Genomic DNA, 19,771 nt, shown 5'->3' on the forward strand with positions numbered 1-19,771 from the left:
CGGTGTCATAGCTAACATGGCTAACGACCAGATACCGAACGCGATAGCGCCAGCTTTCAATATTTTAACGGATCTAGGATGTTGCAAGGAAAGAAGGAAAGAATTCTGACAACCTGGCAGACGGCTATATCTTCCGTACTATTGCACATGTCTCTGGAGGTATTCCCACATGCTAACAAGATTTAAGAATATTGAGAAATAAATTGGTCGATATCTTTCATAAACCATGGTTTGAATTTCAAACGATAGCGTCATAGAGCATGTAGGGGCCCTGGAACTTGGTGTCTATAATTCTGCATGACTCTGAAAGAGATATCTATCATGTCTATGCAAATGCACGATTAAGCCCACGCTTTTGGAGAAAGTAGGGGGTTTGGCAATAACTACGCTATGCAAACGCTTTCTTGATCCTTGGGAATCTACTCCGTAACTCTGTACAAATGACATATTTTTTCACCGACAATCGACAAAGATTTCACTCTGATTTGACTTACATTTTCAATGCTTTTGCTGCGTTGTAAGATTCATTCTGCATCGCTGAGCGAAAGCTCGCTATATGACATCGGCATGCATAGTTCTTGTATTTCAATCTAGAGTAGAATCTTGGTTATTTGACTTGATTTTATTTCATTTTATTTAGATTATTTTTGCACATTCCACAAAAAACATACATAGTGTGCAAATAAGAACATATTTTGAAAGAAATAACATTCACTGCTTTACAAAGCAAAATTAATGACGTGAAATAAGAGGAACGTATCAACAGCGTAGCTTGTAAACATAATATATTTGGTTCCCAGAAAATGCAATTAAAGATGTAAACCTCCCAACGCATTAACAAAAATCCAAATCAAATGAAGAAATATAAATACATTATAGAGGTCTGCAATTTAGTCACTGGACATTTCAAGGAAAGCGTTTAACACACGAGCGTACGCTTGCAAAAGAAACATTTCATTTTTGTAGGATATTTCGCCTGCGAACAATTTGAGAAGCAAAAAAGGGAAAGGGTCTTCAATTGAAAATCAAGGGATTTTTACCAGCAAAAAAATGACAAGCAAAAAAATTCTTTAAAAAGGTCTTCAATCAAAAATCAAGGATTTCTTACCAGATAAAAATTTGACAAGCAAAAAAAAGATCTTCGGGTTCTAAAGAGGGGGAACATGTCTGTTTTCATTGTATTTTTACATTACAAATTATTAATTTCCCTTCTCGAAGGGGGGGGGGGCAGTGATACGTTTCCTGCATGAGTTGTGACTCGTCAGAGGGGGTAGTCTGACCCCCTGCCCTCCCCTCCTTAAGGTACGCTAATGATAATGAGTGTACCTACATTTCATTTCCATGGTACTTTCACAGTACTATCACCATGATCACAGTTCAATTCTATCAATTCAATCATGGTTTATTTTGTATAAAAAACAATTGATGTTACACAGCCAAAATGCTGAAACTTGAGCATGTTTATAATAAAATGTTCACAAGTCATACATGGGTAAGCAATTTTAAAATTTAAACAGGTTTATGTAAGGATTTGTGATGAACATAGGTAATAAATAGTTTTTAAAAAGTAAAAGGACGTAAAAATTCATTAAATATAATGAAATAGAACGGGAATACTATGTAAATACAATATAAAAAAGTGATGAATATTAGACAATTATAATTAAAATAGTAATTGAATTGAAATAGAGACTAAAACAATGGCAAAAATATGAGATGATTTCGAGGCTATGAAAGTAAAAATTTATTCAGAATTTAGTAAATCAATGAAATATGGAATTGCACTTTTTTCTAAAATGATCGTGGTACTTTCCAGAAGAGTACCATAATACTAATATAGTACCACCATCGTTACAATAATACTTTTTTTTATTGCTCTTAGCATACTTTGATTAATCCCATACACATCTTATAACCACCGGGTATTTAACACTGATCTTACTTTCAAGACTGAACTGAGCTGAATTTATTACAAAATAATGTCAAAATACATTGATACAGGGTAAATCGTCAAATATACTTCATTGGTAAAAGAACTTCACAGAAATAGCAAGTAGGCCTACTGCCAGTGGGACGTCACGGTGGGCCCCCTATCGTACATTATGCATAATCATAATTGATAGCATGAAAGAACGTTTAAATAGTAACTTTACAAATCATGCTCTTCGGCAAATAACAGATCTAGCGTATAAAGCAAATGAATAGGTCTAGCACAATAGGGTTTAAGCAAGGATCAGGCGCGGATCCAGGAGGGGGCCGAGCCGCCCCCCCCCCCCTATTTTTTGACAACCTGCAGAAAAAAGTGTACTCTTTACCTTGATAGAAACTACGAAAAACAGAAAGAAGAGTAAGAAAGAGGTATTTTACCCATGATGTGTAATTTACAGCCTCGTAACGACCGGCCCGACCCCGAACGGAAACAAAAAAAAGGTGAGGGGAAGAATTGGAAATAGACTTTATATAAAAAAATTTCGCTCGCGCTTCGCGCTCGCATTGCCTGTGTGATGAATCCCATTCAAGAGGGTTAAATAACATTAATATATAACCAATATATCCAGTTCAATTGATATCAATTTGCACACAATATTTTAGCTCGTACATCAAGCATTCATTATTTTGTTTGATTTTCACAAATTGTAAATGTGTATCAAAATGTTCAGCTCGCGCTGCGCGCTCGCATTGTTTGATTTGTGAGAAACATATGCTCTTTGGAAATTCTTACCAAAATTTGCTCCTTTATCATGTCAGTATATCAAAAAATTAAGCTCATCCTTCGCGCTCGCATTTAATTGTTTGAGACACACAGCTTGTTTATTTAAATAAAAACGCGCTTAGGCTGTTCATTTTTTTTCAGGTCGGAATATCAGAAATTTTGAACTCGCGCTTCGCACTCTCATTATTTAATTGGTGATACTTGTATCCTCTTCATTAATCACTAAAAACAGTCCTAATTGAGACACTTTTCACGTTACTATATGATAAAATTTCGGCTCGCGCTTCGCGCTTGCTTTATATATTAAGGCCACATGATATACCTTATATTGTTTATAGCAATAAAAACTAACATATACTTAAAACTTCAGTCTTTAGTTAGGACTACCCCGTGAAAAACCAACAAAAAAGAGCCAGATTGTAGCGGCCAATCGAGAAAAATGTTGATCAAAGTATTTTTCGCCCCCCCCCCATTTGCGAAATCTAGATCCGCCCCTGAGGATTGAATACAAATGAATTAAAACATATATACGTTTCCAAATGATTGAGGAGCTCATGAATGTTCCTGTATGAAGGAATTTACAGATTTAAGCCGTTTTAGCTTCATCAGGAAGGCTATTCCAGATTTGTGAACCCATTAATGGAATTGAAGTTTTGCCAAATTCTGTCCTCACCCTTGGCAAGAGAAGAGCTGATACAGATTGCTGTACAAATTGAATTTGTCCAAAACAAGCAACGAGTGAAGTAAAGGTGATAACCGTATCATTCTCGAACTGAATGTAATAGCTCTCAGTGCAATTTTGTGTATAATGTAAATCTTATATATTTTCGTTTTAGGCGCCCTGCCCAAACTTCAAGCCCGTAAGAGATAATTGATTGAATAAGTGAGTGATATAACAACAAAAGTATTCGTTGAGGAATAAAGTGTCTTAACGATATCAAATCCCTACCTTTTTGCGAAGTATATCAATTACATGATTAATCTGTGCACTCCAACTTTAATACTCATCAATAAGTATTCCAACAAATAATGAAATTTGCAATTCAGTCAACTTTATTACCTTTAATCTTCACCTCACCAGTCCTTCAACGCTACCCTTTTTCCTTCTAGGCTTTATCATCAAATAATAATTTTTTTTTATATTAAGAGTGATTTTTTAGCATCACACTATTGACTAATTCTCAGATACTTCTGATAAATTATTTTGTTTATGTTTGGATAGGAACGAGTGAAAAATATTGGAATCATCTGCAAATAACCTGAAGTTAAATCAATCTGATGAATTTTGGTAAATCGTTAATATATATAAAAATTATGTTGGACCTAACACGGATCCATGAAGCACCCCACAAACACTGATGAGAGGGAAGATGATGAGCCGTTGTGTTGAACATACTGCTGGCGACTGCATTGACAGTCACGAAACCAGTCAAGTTGAATGCCTTGTATACCATAATTCTTTAATTTATACAGAAGTATTTCATGGTCGATTGTATCAAAAGCCTTGGCAAAATCGATTTAAAAAAACGCCAACCGTTACTTGGCCCTTATCTTGAGAATTTATCAGATGGTTGGCCAGATTGATTAAAGATAATTTTGTGCTGTGTCCTCTCTAAAACCATATTGATGTTTGAATAGCAAGTCATTCTTGTTCAAATATTTCATCAATCGATTATTTACCAATTTCTCAAAAACTTTGCTAAGAATTGGCAGAACTGAAATGGGTCTATAATTACCTGGGTTGTTGTTGTTGTTATTTTGAATAGGCAAACTAGTCAGTTTTGACAATTGTTGCCATGATAATTTGCTTTCCTTTTTGTCCAAAACAGAATATGTTCTTTGTTGAATCTATATCAGTTAAAAAGTTAAGGAAAGAGTGGAAAGAAAAATTCCTAGGAAATCGTGCAAGACCACCTCTTCTGCCCTGTATAGCACGTTATGGCCGCTCGAGGTGTATTTCGAGGGCGTCTCAGATTGAGTACAAAAAAAATGTATTCCCTATGTCTCTCAAACGTGAGCAGGGGGCGCTCTATCCGATACCTCGTAGAACCTCTAAAGAAATTCCACAAGTGAAATTTATGTCAAATCAGATCAATATCAACATTTTAAACTATTCATTGTAGAGTAAATACTGACATTCAAGGGCCATATGATAAAGTGAAAGTGACAAGAACGGTACACACGTAGACTAAAACTAAAAGGTCAGCAGACGGCGCGGTTAAAAAGTTTTGCCTGGTGAAAATGTTTCGGGGGCCGGGACGCGAAGTTATTTTTCCCATCACAGTTCCGGAAGCCAATGTGAATATTCATGACTTGTATCTTCGGAATAAGAGTACGCATGCGCATGGACTTGAAATTGTGGTCCTTCGCGTTGGCATGAATGAATCAGCACCTTCAAATTGCCGGCACCCTTATACTAGCCTTGTGCTAAGATTTATATCTAGATCCAATTATTAAACATTTATCAAATTACCATTGATTACAGGGAAAAGTGCTATCTCCAATCTGGACGCGTCTAATGCCTGCTGCTGCTGCGGACTAATGCATTGGTTAACTAGAAATGGTTAATTCCAAACTTTGCGTTTACTTACATTAGACCAATGAGCTTGGTCCCCTTAGTTAAATAGGTCTAGTCCGTATATAGAACTATAGTAACACAATTGCCGGTTTGGAGCACGGGAAGTTAAAAACTTAATAATTGGTAAAATAATTGCAGATCGATCTATTATATTCTGTTGATCAAGATCGAGAGTTCACTCTGCGATTGCCGCAGTATGCAGAACAGCGTTGGAATTCCGCGGCCGTTACGGCCTCCGGCCGTTTATGGTTAAAGCATATAGACATTAAACTATTACCAATTTGACGCTTTACAGACATTTTCAAAACTCTAGATTCTCCAACGCTTCTACTAACGAGAGGACGTCCCACAAGCTAAGACCCAATTCCTCCTTCAGAGATTTTAGGCAAAATTCTGGCGCCAGGTTTAGCAGGTTCTTGATCTGCCTCAGGCGAGTGCCATCCACTTTTTTGAAACTGTCATTATTCGTATCGACACCTTGTGATCTTAGCCACTCCGTGGTTTCTTCTACGTTCCATGTGGCTATACATGTATGTGCAGACTTGGTATATGAGCTCGAATGCAACAGCTTTTCGTTGCCTACTGTGCTGTCTGTGAGTCCACCGCAATCTACGTCGTCTCCTGCTTTTTCATCAGTTTGCCGCAGACCGTGGACTGTTACAAGGCTCGATTCTATCGAGTAAAAGTGAGAGCACAGCAAAATAACACATAAGGGGAAGAGGCGATTATGAAAATCGTAAACATTGTCTCTGGATTAATACGAAATAACAATGATCGTATATATTCTTTATTCGATAAGACTTCTAATTGGGGCATTTTTATAGAAACTGAACGGAACAAAATACAAAGAGGATACGATGCAAAAAGTCAGCTCCTCCATAAATTAGGCCTACCTGTGAGTCCATCAAGAGACGGTGCGACCCGATCTAATTTCCCACATTTTCCCCTGTTTCCTAGATCTCGGACCAAGTCGGGAAGGGCTTCTTTCATTAGATCGTCTGAAAATAAAGAGTAATACTTCTTCATTCCAACGAGGGCACCAAGCCAGTCCTCTGGGGCGAACTGATCTTGAAGCATCAGTGGAATGATGTCCTTATTTAGGGTGTAGGCGTAGGTGGCTTCTGGAAAATAGAGGATGCAAATCAAAGGAAACAAAAAAATGAATATTGTGATACTAATCCTCGAACTACTCGCAGTGGCGTCCTCCTGCAAGCCTTTTTAATACATTTGTTTTAAGAATATGGTCTTCATTCCGCTAAGGAAGAGGCAGGACCGTTAAGGCTTCTCTGCTCCGAACCCGTCACAGGGGTAATTGTAATTCGCATATGCACGAAAAATTGAAGCCCTGATTTGGGGTTCAAAAATTGAACCCTGCGGTTGGGGTTCATTTTTGCACCCTGCGGGTTCTGTTTTAAAACTGCACCCCTAAATCTTAAATTGAACCCCAAGGGGTGCAGTTTTGAACCCGCAGGATGCAAAAATGAGCCCCAACCGCAGGATTCAATTTTTGAACCCATAGGGTGCTGATTTTGCATCAACCTTTCTGGGTTCAATTTTGAACTTTTATTTCTTAGTGTGTACCGCACCTTTTTAAATACGAAAACCCATCGGGATGTTACTTAGATACACTAACATTGAGAGCCCCGTAATGTGAAAAGAATCTTTTTGGCCAACCTGTGCGACAGTGCTGACTCTCCTTGAATTTACGGGTCATGCAAACCAAGACGACCGCAGCTCTCTGAACCGCTTTGGCCATGGAATCCAATATGTCACCTTCTGTAAACAGAAACAGAAATAGTCATGTGCTAGACCGATAAAGAGACCGCGAAAATTATATAAACTATTGAAAATGCAAAGAGAAGTTAATTGCGACATTTCGACTTGCTCATAGGGAAATTCGAAGAAAGAATCTATATCTTCTATGAATAATCTTCTTCGCCAGTGATGCCACGTGACTCATCCTTTCCAATTTCCTGCTATCATCTTCCTTCAGAATGTAGAGATAAAAATTGAAGAAAAAAATACATCGACAAAGAAATATAGTATATACAGTCCTGATGATGGAAAGAAAAAATGTGGGAAATAAATGAGGCCATATTCAATAAAAATCAAGAATTTCTACCCATTCTGTCCACATCCATCCAGACGTCGTATCCAAGACCCTCAAGGTAGCTCTTGACTTTCAGCATACGATCCCTACTCTTATGCTGGTAGCTAATCATAACATGCCCGTCCGTCTCCTTGCCTGGCGAAACCTCCCTCTGATCCTTACGAGTATGGGTCGGAGCTTTGAATTCACCATCGATGTCCGACACTTCGTTGATAACGAAAAGTGCACCTGCGCATGCTTCCTTGACATCGCAATGATCAGTGGTTTCTTCAATTCTCTTCAGTGCTGTTAATACGAAAGAAAATTTATTATGCTATGTATGAAGAAATCAAAATAAATATGATTGTTCATTTGTATGATTAATATCATCTGTCACAAATTGTAGTCCTCACACAATGTTTAGTTACATTAGAAAAAAATAGTGCCTTACTGCCCCAAAACAAACTTTTGTTCGAGCACAGTTTGTTACACATTTAAAGAGAAAAAGTGAACAAATTCCTAGAAGCTTGCCCAGCAAAAGATTATTGTGTATATTGCGAAGATGATAGCTAGATACTTTTTCAAGTAAAAACCTTTTCTTCTAAGTTAGGAGTGTTCAATTTTGGATCAACGTAAGGTCAAGGCTAAGGGTGCAAACGTTCCGTAAATCATAAATGTGGAATAACTGTTGATCAAACCGTATTTCATATCGACCTACCTTCGATGGTTGTTGTTGATTTCCGTATTTTGACTTTGTTCTCTTCTTTGAATGCCATTTGCCATACTCCTCGAGCGGCCCAAAGCTTTTCCTCATCGCTCGATCCTTTGCCAGTTAAGATTCTCTCAAGGATTTCTTTCCCACCAAGATTTACGATGAGAAGCTTGTTGCTGTCGTTTATGGCAAGCTGGTTGAGGCCTTGAAGAAGCTCGAGGGTCGAATACCCGAACGCATCTTCCCAGTCTTGTGCGCTCATGGCCGACTCGAGAGCTAGCAGGATGAAGTTCAGACATGGTTCATTCAAGGAAATCTTATGAACTTCTGATTTGTCGACGATGTAGGATAGCGCCAGAAATGCATCTGCCTGGATGCTCGTATTCTCTGACTGCACGAAAATCTGGAGGATATCGATGAACTCTCGACAGATAACTCTGTTCTCTGGAGCTTTCCAGCAACAGTTATAAATAATAGTAAGTAAACCTCCAATTTGATATTCGCCGAGATCTTTTTTTTGTAGATGAATAAAGAGCAAAGGAAGAAGCCCTTTTTCGCCAATTGCAAATGAGAACTCTTCCGAATAATTTGTAAGGTTACATATATAGATCGTCAACTTTAAAATGGTGGAAGCATTTAGTTCAGTAAGGTTTTTCCAAACCATCAAGAATATATCAAAGACCTCATGACATGAAGACAAATATGCAATAATGGCCGATTTCACATCTCCGGTTACCAGTTGGTCGACCATTTCGAAAATGTCATCGTCGATGAATAGATCTGACAGACTTCGACTCTTCTTGAATTTCAGAAGAAATTGATCAATCCTTTGACAGTAAGCTTCAAATATTTCATTTTGATCTTTCGTAAATGTTTTTAGGGATTGTGTTTCGGCCATGATGGCGCCTATATTAATTCAACTATTACTTATAATCAATAATGATATGCGTGTAGGCCTACAGGTATGGTAAATCATAATTATATTACTGCAAAATGTACATTGGACATTGAACTGATTTGATAAGGCACAATCCATTGTCTCTAAACGATAAATGTGTTTTTTCAAAGGAGTAAACAATCTCCCATCTACATGTAATTCATTCATTCTTTCCCACTTTTTAAAATATCTCCTATTTACTTTTTTTCATCGTTCTTTTGCTGTTTGAATTCCAATTTAGTTTTTTTCTATCATTCGAATTTATTTTTATGTGATCCCATAGACACAAAAATAACAAAGATATCCGTTAATGTGAGTTTTATGAAAACATAATTGCTTTAGTAGGTCAAAAGAGAATTATTAGAGCTTCATCTTACTGCCATTCCCTCGATAACATTAATTTTGATCTATGGCGGCCGTACGGCTAGTCGAAAACAGCCGTTTTTAACATTTTTTTTGTATTAGCTGCATATAGGTGGTTTGAATAAAAATGAATAAAACGGCTGTTAATCTTCGACTCGCCGTACGGCCACCGTAGAGCAAATTATGTGATCGAGATCTTAGGAGTATCATAGGCCTAATTCATTTCCCATAGACTCGTATGTTAAAGTGGCACTTGAAAAGAATTCATAACAATAAGAAGGAAATGCGAGGGTTGAATGTTTACGCATTCATTCGTAATTCCGAAGCTTCGTTATTCCGAAGGTTCGGTTATTCTGAAGGTTCGTATTTCCAAAGGTTCGTAATTCCGAAGGTTTGTTAATCCGAAAACGAAATAAGGTTCGTAATTCCGAAGGTTCGTTAGTCCGAAAACGAAATGAGGTTCGTAATTCCGAAGGTTCGTTAATCCGAAAATGAAATGATAAACGAACCTTACTTCGTTTTCGGACTAACGAACTTTGGAACAACGAACCTTATTTCGTTTTCGGATTAACGAACATTCGGAACAACGAACCTTATTTCGTTTTCGGATTAACGAACCTTCGGAACATCGAACCTTATTTCGTTTTCGGATTCAGTTATCGAAGCTTCGGAATAATGTTCGGATTAAGGAACCCTTTTGTGTTTTCGGATTAACGCACATCGAGGTATAGGCAAGTAACGTGTTTCGGAATTACGAACCTTCGGAATTGCGATCCTTCGGAATTACGAAATGTAACCGAATGTTTACTACCAGTGGATAGGATAAATGTCTGACATTGCATATATCTGATAAGAAAAGGGTACCTCGACCAGCTCATTTTGAAAATAAATCAGCATTTATGAAGACTACACCTTACGGGATCAAATTCATCACTATTTCAAAATGGCCCTTTAATTCTTCCGCTAGTAAGTTCCAAAGTAGTGATATATCTTTCAAATTTGGAAACATGAAGTTCTGTAAGTACCATCCCTAGAATCAGTGTTAGATTGTCAACGATATTCATTCATGTTTGTCAATCGGCAATATCAAATTTAAAGATTGAGCTATGTGTTGGCTCGAACGACTGATCGTTTGGTCCAGTGGTTAGAGCATTGGACTCATAATCGTAAGGTTGTGAGTTCGAATCCCAACTCTGCCATTGTCTCCACTTTGATAAAAAGGCCCGAGAGTGATATCTGTCGTCTATAACGTCAGCCACAATGACTGATTAACCTAGACGTAAAATGTTTCATAGGTAATTGGTTATATACCAGCTTGGCGTTTACCAGCAAAACGCTGTTCTGCCGAGTTCCTACGGGAGTTACCACAAACAGAAACAGAAACAAACAGAATGAATATATTTTGCCTGTCAGTTGTAATTAGGCCCGTGTAACCCAGGATGGATAATAGGTCTATACTTTAGTTCGAGTTTAAGTCATGGTTTTTATAAATTGGATCAGGGTCCGCGCACTGTCAATATTGTCGGAGAGTCTTCTCTTCTGCTGAACGATGGGAGACGCAAGCCTTCTAGTTTATTCATATTAACAATCTATATCCAAGATTTGAGATGGGCACTCCAAGAATCAGCGTGTAAGATGTGTTAAAGCCTTGCATAAAAAAAATCATGTTTGAGTTAGAGGAATCCCCCCTGCATCTAGTGGATTTGTCCCCTGGTTAAGAAAAGCCACCCCCCACCCTTCAAAAAAGAAAAAAAAATAATGTGCAGCTATTTAGTCAAATAAAACAAACATAGCCAGTCCAAATTAAGGCATACATCAATAAGGTTGATTTATGTTTGTATAAATCGAATCACGATCGGTGAACAAACGTACGATATAATTCAAAAATGGAGGCATACTCATAATCCGATGAGGACCTTGTAGACATTTGATTTAAATTGAGAAGTTGGAAAGTGAGAGAGAGAGGGGGAGAGAGAAAGAAAGGGCAGGAATTGGGAATGTAGTAGAGAGAAAGACATGACAGAGGGGAGAGGGAAAGAATGTGAAAGGGAAGACAATCGAGACAGCAGTACTAAAGCTCATTGGTGAGGGTATACAGTGCGTATCAAAACAAGTTTATAGAAAGAATCCTGTAAAATTATACATTTGTAAGATTTTTTTCACATTTTAACATTGTTACAATTCCATTGAAGCAAATAACGATATAACTGTCGAAAAAAATTCTGCTTGAGTGAGCACCACTTACTTTTGAAAACTTAGTGAAAAATTATTTGCGCTGCAAATGAACTTTGAAATAGTTATGCGAATAAAAGTAGACCTTAATGATGAAGAACACGTGGAATTTAGCTACCAAAATTGATTTGAAGATATATTCTACCTTTTATAACTTGTTTCCTTGCCCAAACCACTTCGAGGAGTGTTTTGCGCCCCACCCCAATCCCACACACACCGAGGCCATCGTAACGATATTTGCTTTACACTGATCTGTGATTTACATAAAATGACTTAGGCTTGATTTTCATTTGGTTACTAGTAATGATTGCCAAGCATGGGAAAGTGTGGGGAAACAAGTATTTAATAAAAAGGAAATGTAAACCCACGTTAAATTAAACTTATTGAAAAAAATGCTAGAGATGTCAGATATAAACTTTTGTTCAGATTCACTTATGTCCTCAGATCCAGGTGGCACAAAACGGGTAAGTGTTGTGTTTGAAAAGTGTTGAAATTTCAATTTGGGTGGCAAATTGTTTAAAAAATGCTTGAATGTATCCGTTTTATTTTAATTGACTAAAAGTGCAAGGGAAATGTATGAGAAATGTTTCGCAGGCCTTAAGTTTCATTTCGCCCTTTCCCATTGACACAGCGTGAAAATGAGCATTTCTGCGCAAACAGATTTCTGCAAGCTATACAAAAATGGACAATGCTCACTCAAGTGTAACATTCTGTCAAAACTTTTACTTTCATGGGATAGATGAGACCCAAACCCAAGATTATATGTGGAAAAAAAATTACCCACATGTTGTATATTTTTAATTCGCAGGGCTTTTTCAAAGTGTAAACTTTTTTTTGATACGCACTGTATAGGCAAGAGATATAAAATAAACTTAGTTGAGAAAAATAAAGGAAATTACAGAAGAAAAGAAATGAAGAATGCAGTGAAAAAAAGACAGCATAGACCGAAGACATGGTATTTGCATTTTATGTGTGCCATTAAAATATATCTTTACATAACAAGTCAAAGATAAAATTCGATATATCAATCACCTAATAAATCACTCTTATTTAGTATCACGTGAGACACAGAGACAAGTATAGGATGAGAACAAAGGAAGAGGAAGAGAAGATAAAGGTATTAACAAGTGCACAGGAAATTATAGGAAGAATGAGACAGGGAAAACATGACAAAGCAGATGGGATATTACGTTAAGCACAAAAAGGGAAATTATAATGAAAATAAATTACACCGTTTCTCCATGTAGAGGTATGTAGAAGTATAACTACTTTATTTAAATTTCCATCACTTGACCTTTGCTTCAACTACACCACTCATTTTCTGCTTTTGTTCATTGTTGTTCATTTAGCCCTATTGTTTCTGTATTTTTACTTCAAACATAATAGCAGAAAATCAATTTATTGCTATATCTATCCATTGCATTTGGCATTTTCTCGATGTTAATTTAATTTAAGATTTATCTCTCACCATTGTATAATTATACTATCACTGTTGATTTTCTGCTTGTAAACTGAATATTTTCAGCCTGCGAGCTGCCTATTTGAAATTTGTTTTTCAATAAAAACAATTCAATTCAATTCAATAATAAGAAGAAAAAAAATAATAATGTGAATTATGCAACGGATTTCAAACAATCAAACAGATCATGAGAATTTTATAGACTGATACAAGATTGACTGGGTAAAATTGCCAATTCATCCACTGTCATCTTGTCCACTGCATGCTCTACCTTTATTTAGTCGAATGCCACTCCCTCCATCAACATTTCGTCTAACAAACATTTGGCCCCATTTTTCTAATCACCAGTTCGTCTATTATCATTTCGTCTCATGACCATTTAGTCTGATATTCGTTTTATTTTCCTTCATTTTTGTCAATTAACACTTATGCTAATTAGACCAAATGTTTATGGACTAAATGGGTATTCGACCAACTGGTTATTAGACGACATGGTGAGTGGACGTGGACGAAATGGCAATTAGACCATGAGGATATTGGACGAATTAATGGTAGACCAAATGATAGTAGACGAGGTGGCGATTGGACGACTTGGCATTGGACCAAGTGAAAATAAACCGATTAACTGTTTGAAGAGATCGCGACGAATATTGTCACGCACGTCACTCATGACGTTATCACCGCACTTCAATTGTCAATTGTTCCAAAATTATTAGTCTTACGAATTAATTGTGGTAATTTACGCATAAAATCAATCTTTCATAGCCCCCAAACTGCTGGATTTTGTTATATGCACTCTTTTACGGATTATCATCAATTGTATATTGTAAACTGACAATATCAAATGTTTTTCTTGTGATTTTATTCGTTTTTTTATCTTTTATGAATTTTTTTTCTTTATGTTTTTCATTGGTTTTTCGATAGAAATCGTGGGCAACACTATTCAGTCAAATAAGATGAATCTATTGTTTTAATCAGTAGAATAAAAATGATCTATTAATTTTTTTTCTACATATAGAATTTGTGAATTTGTACATGAAATCACAATATTGAGCATTTTTTTTAATATATGTATTTACAAATTGTTAGGTAACTTCACAACCGCGTAAACTCGCGTCGCAAATTTGGTCTCGAAAGCTGCGCGAGACCTGAAAATGTCATTAAATATTGCAGCGCGATCTTTTCGCGTTACAGATTTATTGTCAAAAAATGTCAAGGGGGGCTGTTTTTACCTTCTTCCCCCTACCCCCCGAGTTTCTCCAACGCATCTACCAACGAAAGGGCGTCCCAAAAGCTAAGACCCATTTCCTCCTTCAGGGATTTAAGGCAAAATTCTGGCGCCAGGTTTAGCAGGTTCTTGATCTGCCTCAGGCGAATGCCATCCACCTTCTTGAAACTGTCATTATTCGTATCGACACCTTGTGATCTTAGCCACTCCATGGTTTCTTCTACGTTCCATGTGGCTATACATGTATTATCAGACTCGGCATATGAGCTTGAATGCAACAGTTCTTGGTTGCCTAATGGGTTGTCTTTGATTCCTCCATTGCCGTCTGTGTCGTCTCCCGCTCTTTTTTCCTGTGACCGTTGACCATGGGCTATGACAGGGCTCGAACCTGTCAGATAATGATAAGAACAACAAATGGTGATGAAAGGTTCAAGACAAGATAAAACACTTTTAACATGTTCAGGCAGTTTCATCGGATACATGCCCGGGGACACTCGGCGAAAGCTCGAAAGTGAATATCCTCTCGAATGATTTCACCTCTGGATCACGCTAGAGCTTCATTGGGTTTCCTCAAGTACTCCTCGATGATAGTGATTCGTAGCGTAAAAGAAATGTTCGACGGCGATGGCCCTGCGAAGCGGGGGTGCTGCGTATGTTATTTTCCATAGGCAGCACCCCCTGGAATTCTGGTAGGTAAGACAAAATGGAGAATTGTAACCAAAATGACCTACATTTTGTTTAGATTGAAAACCATTTTTGTTTTCCTTGTCAAATTTCTCTGGAACAAAATGACCTTCTTTGTTTGTAGTGAACCCCCCCCCCCTTTTTTTTTTTTGCTTGTCAAATTTGCATCTGCATCAGCACCCTCTGTGAAGACCCTGACGGTGAATTCACCTTTCAGGATAGCGTATAATACAGTTAAAGACATCACCCGTGGAATTTATGTTACCTGTAATTGGGAGGTTTGCCTCTTATTGCTCTTGTTTGAAAGATAGATACCAAACGTTATTATAACATAGGTATTCAACTAACCTTTTCTTATTTTCCATGCAAAGGTTGTTCTGGCCAACCTTGACGAGGCATGCCAAAGACTCGTCAAATAATCACGTAATGAACGCATGTTGAATGCTAATTATTATAGTTTATTCATTCCCTGCAGGTTAAATAAGAAAGCTTTATCACCTAGTAGGCCTAGGAAAGAGGGGCAAATGGGAAATGAGCACAAAAATATCGTGGAAAGGATGTTTTTTTTATTGATCGTAATCTATAAACCCTACCTGTGACTTCAACCAGAGATGGCATGATCATAATATTTGTTTTCTCTCGTTTGCCTCTGTCGCCTAGTTCCTTGATCAAGTCTGGAAGTGACTGCCTCATAAGATCGTCTGAAAATACCGGGTAGTACCTCTTCATCCCCATCAGGGCTCCCAACCAGTCCTCTGGGGAGAACCCGTCTTGAAGCATCAGAGGTACGATGGCTTTATTTAGGGTGTAGGCATATGTTGCTTCTGTAAGGTACAAGCATAATAATAGGCTATAGTAACATTGCGTTGTAAATAAGGGTGTGGGCCGTTTCCCCCAGAGTACCACCCTCGGAAAATCCCACATATTATGCATATTTGTTAATTTTTAAAATAGTTCTAGCATGTCCATTGGCAGGGAACGTAGTGCCTCAAGTCATTGCAGTAATTCCACTTGTGAAATAGTCTCTACTCTTGCAATGGAGCGGGTTATGCAAGAGCGATATTCAAATACAAGCAGGGCCGTTATAAGTAGGGGTTCGCGATGGGCACATGAAGCCCCCCCCCCTGAAATTGTGAAAATCCCAAATTGGGAAAAGTCGACAGTTTGGGTGAAATGATAGTGCCTAACTTTTTGCTTGTCGAATTCTCAATGAGGATAATGTCGACAATATTAGTAATTGATAACACTTATATATTTGCCTGTCAAAATCTCGAGTAGCAGGACTATATGTCGATTGATTCTACCTACCTCATTGCCGAACGTTTTCGACGGCGAAAACAATTTTCGACAAATTGCTCCCTCCCCTTTCCAAAAACCAGCTTGTACGAGTTTGCCAAATATGATAAACGGAGAAGTATAATGGAATTGTTTGTAAAGTTTTCATGACTTTTTCATAGCATTAGGAAGGATTTTTTTAACGTTTCTTAAATATTTCAAATGATGATATGAGTTAATTATCAATGTTATCATTAGTATGTCTTTTGTACATTCGCTTAACTACCTTCTTCGACATGCATCCAAGTCCCCATTGTCTAATTTCGTCCATGAAATTTCATTATTTTGCCGTATATGACATGATCGTGCATATAAAGCAATCGTGTAATAGCCAGTAAAAATGATAAATTTACCTGTGCGGCAGTGCTGACTCTCTTTAAATCTATGACTCATGCAAACAAGGACGACCTCAGCTCTCTGAACCGCCTTGGCCATGGAATCCAGTATATCACCTTCTGTAAACGCAGTGAAAGATAGAAGTATACAATAAAAAAGACCTATTAAATGTATGAAAAATAAATGATAGGCCCTATAATATAGGATTTTTATAGCGGAAGTATTCTTGTTAGGTGTTCAAGGCGCTCCTACACTGTAAAAAATGTGGTGTTAAAACTGACACCAATTGGTGTTTATAGAGGACCACACCCTGAGGTGTTAAAATAACACCCTAGAGATTGAACATAACACCGAAGAGTGTAAATGTAACAACCACAGGTGTTGTAATAACACCTATAGGTGTAAAACTAACACCATCAATTGAACACCGGTGTAAAATAACTGGTGTGGTCCTATATGTACACCGGTTAACACCACACTTTTTGCTGTGTATATTACCCCAGCTAAGCTAGTCTAAAGTTCCCGATGCTTATAGCTTTCGAGGAATCACTCCCTGCCGGCATTCATTTACCTCACCTGGGTTGAGAGCAGCACAATGTGGGTAAATTTCCTGCTGAAAGAACACACGCCATAGCTGGGAATCGAACCGATGTGACTCAGATTGAAAGAAGAGAGTCTTAACCACAAGACCAAGAAACCCCCACATGGAAAGAATCAATTACATAATTCATAAAATATTCAAGGAAATAAAGCGAAATTGAGACGGAAGCGATGTCAACTCTACACTCCTAGTTGTTCAAGATTTCTTATTACTTTGTATTTATTCATTGTTATACATTTCTTTATTTTTAGGCCTATTATTTTATTTGTTTTTTGGGGAAAGGTAACTGAACTAAAATATATATGAGTGGGTGATATTGAGGAAGTAATAATAAAATTCCTACTCATTTTGTCCACATCCATCCAGACGTGATACCCATGTTCCTCAAGGTAGCTCTTGACCAGCAGCATACGATCCTGACTGGCATGCTGATAGCTGATCATAACATGACCTTCCTCGCCATGACCCGCCGATTCCTCACTCCTCACCGACCTTTGGCTGTGTTCTCCACGAGTAGAGGCGTGACCTTCGGATTCGTCATCGATGTCCAGTACGTCATTGATGACGAAGAGTGCACTTGCGCACGCCTCCTTGAGGCGGAAATGATCAGTTGTTTCCCGAATCTTATTCAGTGCTGTTGATATTGAGGTTAAAAGGAATGAATTGTTGTTTTTTTAATCCATGTATATCTAATTTATTACAAAGTGGAAAATAATCGTGGTCTTTGTGGGTCTCCGAGCTAGTTCAGTTGAATTCAATTCACGACTTACGACAAAACGTAAGGAAAATCGAAAGAGTAAAGGTCATGAGAGTTTTACTCATGTGTGTATGGTGAGACTGAAGATAAAATAATGTTATCAGCAGAATTGACTTATTTGTTTGATTCTTTGAAGCTCAGAGAACCTAATACTCAACGGGCGAAGAACAAATCGCGGAGATGCAAGCATACATGCAGGGGCGGATCCAGGATTTTCCAAAAGGGGTGGGGGCACATTTTCCCTAGGAAAAAATTGACAAGGAAAAAAAAGGTTTTCAACCACAAAAATAGGAAATTTCGTCCACGAAAAGAGTTGACAAGAAAAAAAGTCTTCACTTTCAAAGAAGGGGGGGGCACACACTTCTGTTTTAAAGGCATTTTTACATTACAAATTTTAATTGTGCCTCTCAAAAGGAGAGCAATGGGCCCGCATTGCGCCCCCCCCCCTGGATCCGCCAGTGCATACATGCACGTTGCAATTTGTATATACTGTGGGGAAAGTATGCATGTCATGTTATTATTTATACTCACCACTGATGATTGCTTTGCTGTGCCGTATTTTTACTTTGTTTGATTCTTTGAAAGCCAATTGCCATACTCCTCGGGCAGCCCAATGCTTTTCTTCGTTGCTCGATCCATCTCTCGCCAAGATTCTCTCCAGGACCTCAATCCCTCCAAGTTTTACGACAAGTAGCTTGTTAGAATCGTTGATGGTGAGCTGGTTGAGTCCCTGGAGCAGCTCGAATGTCGAGTAGCCGACAGGAGACCGACCGTCCGGCGATCCCAAGGCCGACTTGAGAGCCAAAAGGAGGAACTTCAGACATGGCTCATTTAAGGATATCTTGTGGACCTCCGATTTGTCAACGATGTAGGAAAGTGTCAGGAAAGCATCGGCCTGAATCTCAGGGTCCTTAGATTGCGCACAAACCTGGAGGGTGTCGACGTACTCTCGACAGATGATCCTATTCTCTGGAACCCTCCAACAGCAGTTATAAATAAACGTAAGCGCAAAGCTTGTTTGCCTATCCCCAAGATTTTTTGTCTTGATATCTCGAAGGAGCAAGGTTAGGAGGCCCTTCTCCCCAAAAGCATAGCCAAAGTCATACGAAAAATCCGTTAAATTCCCAATACCAAGCAGTAAGTTTGCCAACTTACTGGAGTTGAAAAGATTAGAGATTTTCGAACTTACGAGACTCTCCCAAACCAATGTAAATATTCCAAAGACTTCATTACAAGATGCGAAGTACTTGATAATTGCCGATTTTACGTCCTTTTGGTCCAGTTGATCGATAAATTCTAAAACGCTATCGCCTTCGTTGAAATCAATATCCTTCAGGCTTCGATTCTCTGTGAATTTCTGGAGAAATTTATCGATCCTGCGACAGGTGGTTTCATAAATTTCATATTGTTCCTCCGTAAGTTTTCGTCCCTCTTCCATGTTAGCAGTAACGAATACTCTACACCAATGGTCTTTGATACCAGCAAGCGTGGCCTAATAACCAGCATGACCAATAACATTATAATCCACTTCAAACACGGAAGTGTTTTTCTCTGTGTTGGTACCAGGTCTTTTTCTCTAGGAAATTATATCTACCATTCAATGTACGAAAGTAAGCTGGCTTAACCCCCCCCCCCCACATTTTCCGTCTTGTTGGCAGTTGTGTTTATAGTGACAGCTTGTAATTTTGACACAATTGGGATTAGAACCCATTTGATTTAAAAAAAAAATTAGTTAATCAAACTAAGT

At 38.0% G+C, this 19,771-nt stretch overlaps 2 protein-coding genes across 2 annotated transcripts; both read right to left on the reverse strand.

Moving 5' to 3' along the window:
• Window positions 1-3,867: 3,867 nt before the first annotated feature.
• Window positions 3,868-9,187, reverse strand: LOC121428360. Its single transcript, XM_041624940.1, has 5 exons — window positions 8,099-9,187; window positions 7,414-7,686; window positions 6,966-7,067; window positions 6,185-6,412; window positions 3,868-5,963 (listed from the first exon to the last, which is right to left on the reverse strand). The coding sequence occupies exons 1-5, from the start codon at window positions 8,988-8,990 to the stop codon at window positions 5,593-5,595; spliced, it is 1,866 nt and encodes a 621-aa protein (XP_041480874.1). The 5' UTR covers window positions 8,991-9,187; the 3' UTR covers window positions 3,868-5,592.
• A 4,406-nt stretch (window positions 9,188-13,593) lies between these two features.
• LOC121428847 lies at window positions 13,594-19,556 on the reverse strand. The gene is made up of 5 exons (XM_041625714.1): window positions 18,556-19,556; window positions 17,611-17,901; window positions 16,684-16,785; window positions 15,589-15,819; window positions 13,594-14,699 (listed from the first exon to the last, which is right to left on the reverse strand). Exons 1-5 carry the CDS (start codon window positions 19,460-19,462, stop codon window positions 14,326-14,328), a joined length of 1,905 nt encoding a protein of 634 aa, XP_041481648.1. The 5' UTR covers window positions 19,463-19,556; the 3' UTR covers window positions 13,594-14,325.
• Window positions 19,557-19,771: the final 215 nt, after the last annotated feature.

Source organism: Lytechinus variegatus, chromosome 15 (genome assembly GCF_018143015.1).
Source record: "Lytechinus variegatus isolate NC3 chromosome 15, Lvar_3.0, whole genome shotgun sequence".
Lineage (NCBI taxonomy): Eukaryota > Metazoa > Echinodermata > Echinoidea > Temnopleuroida > Toxopneustidae > Lytechinus > Lytechinus variegatus.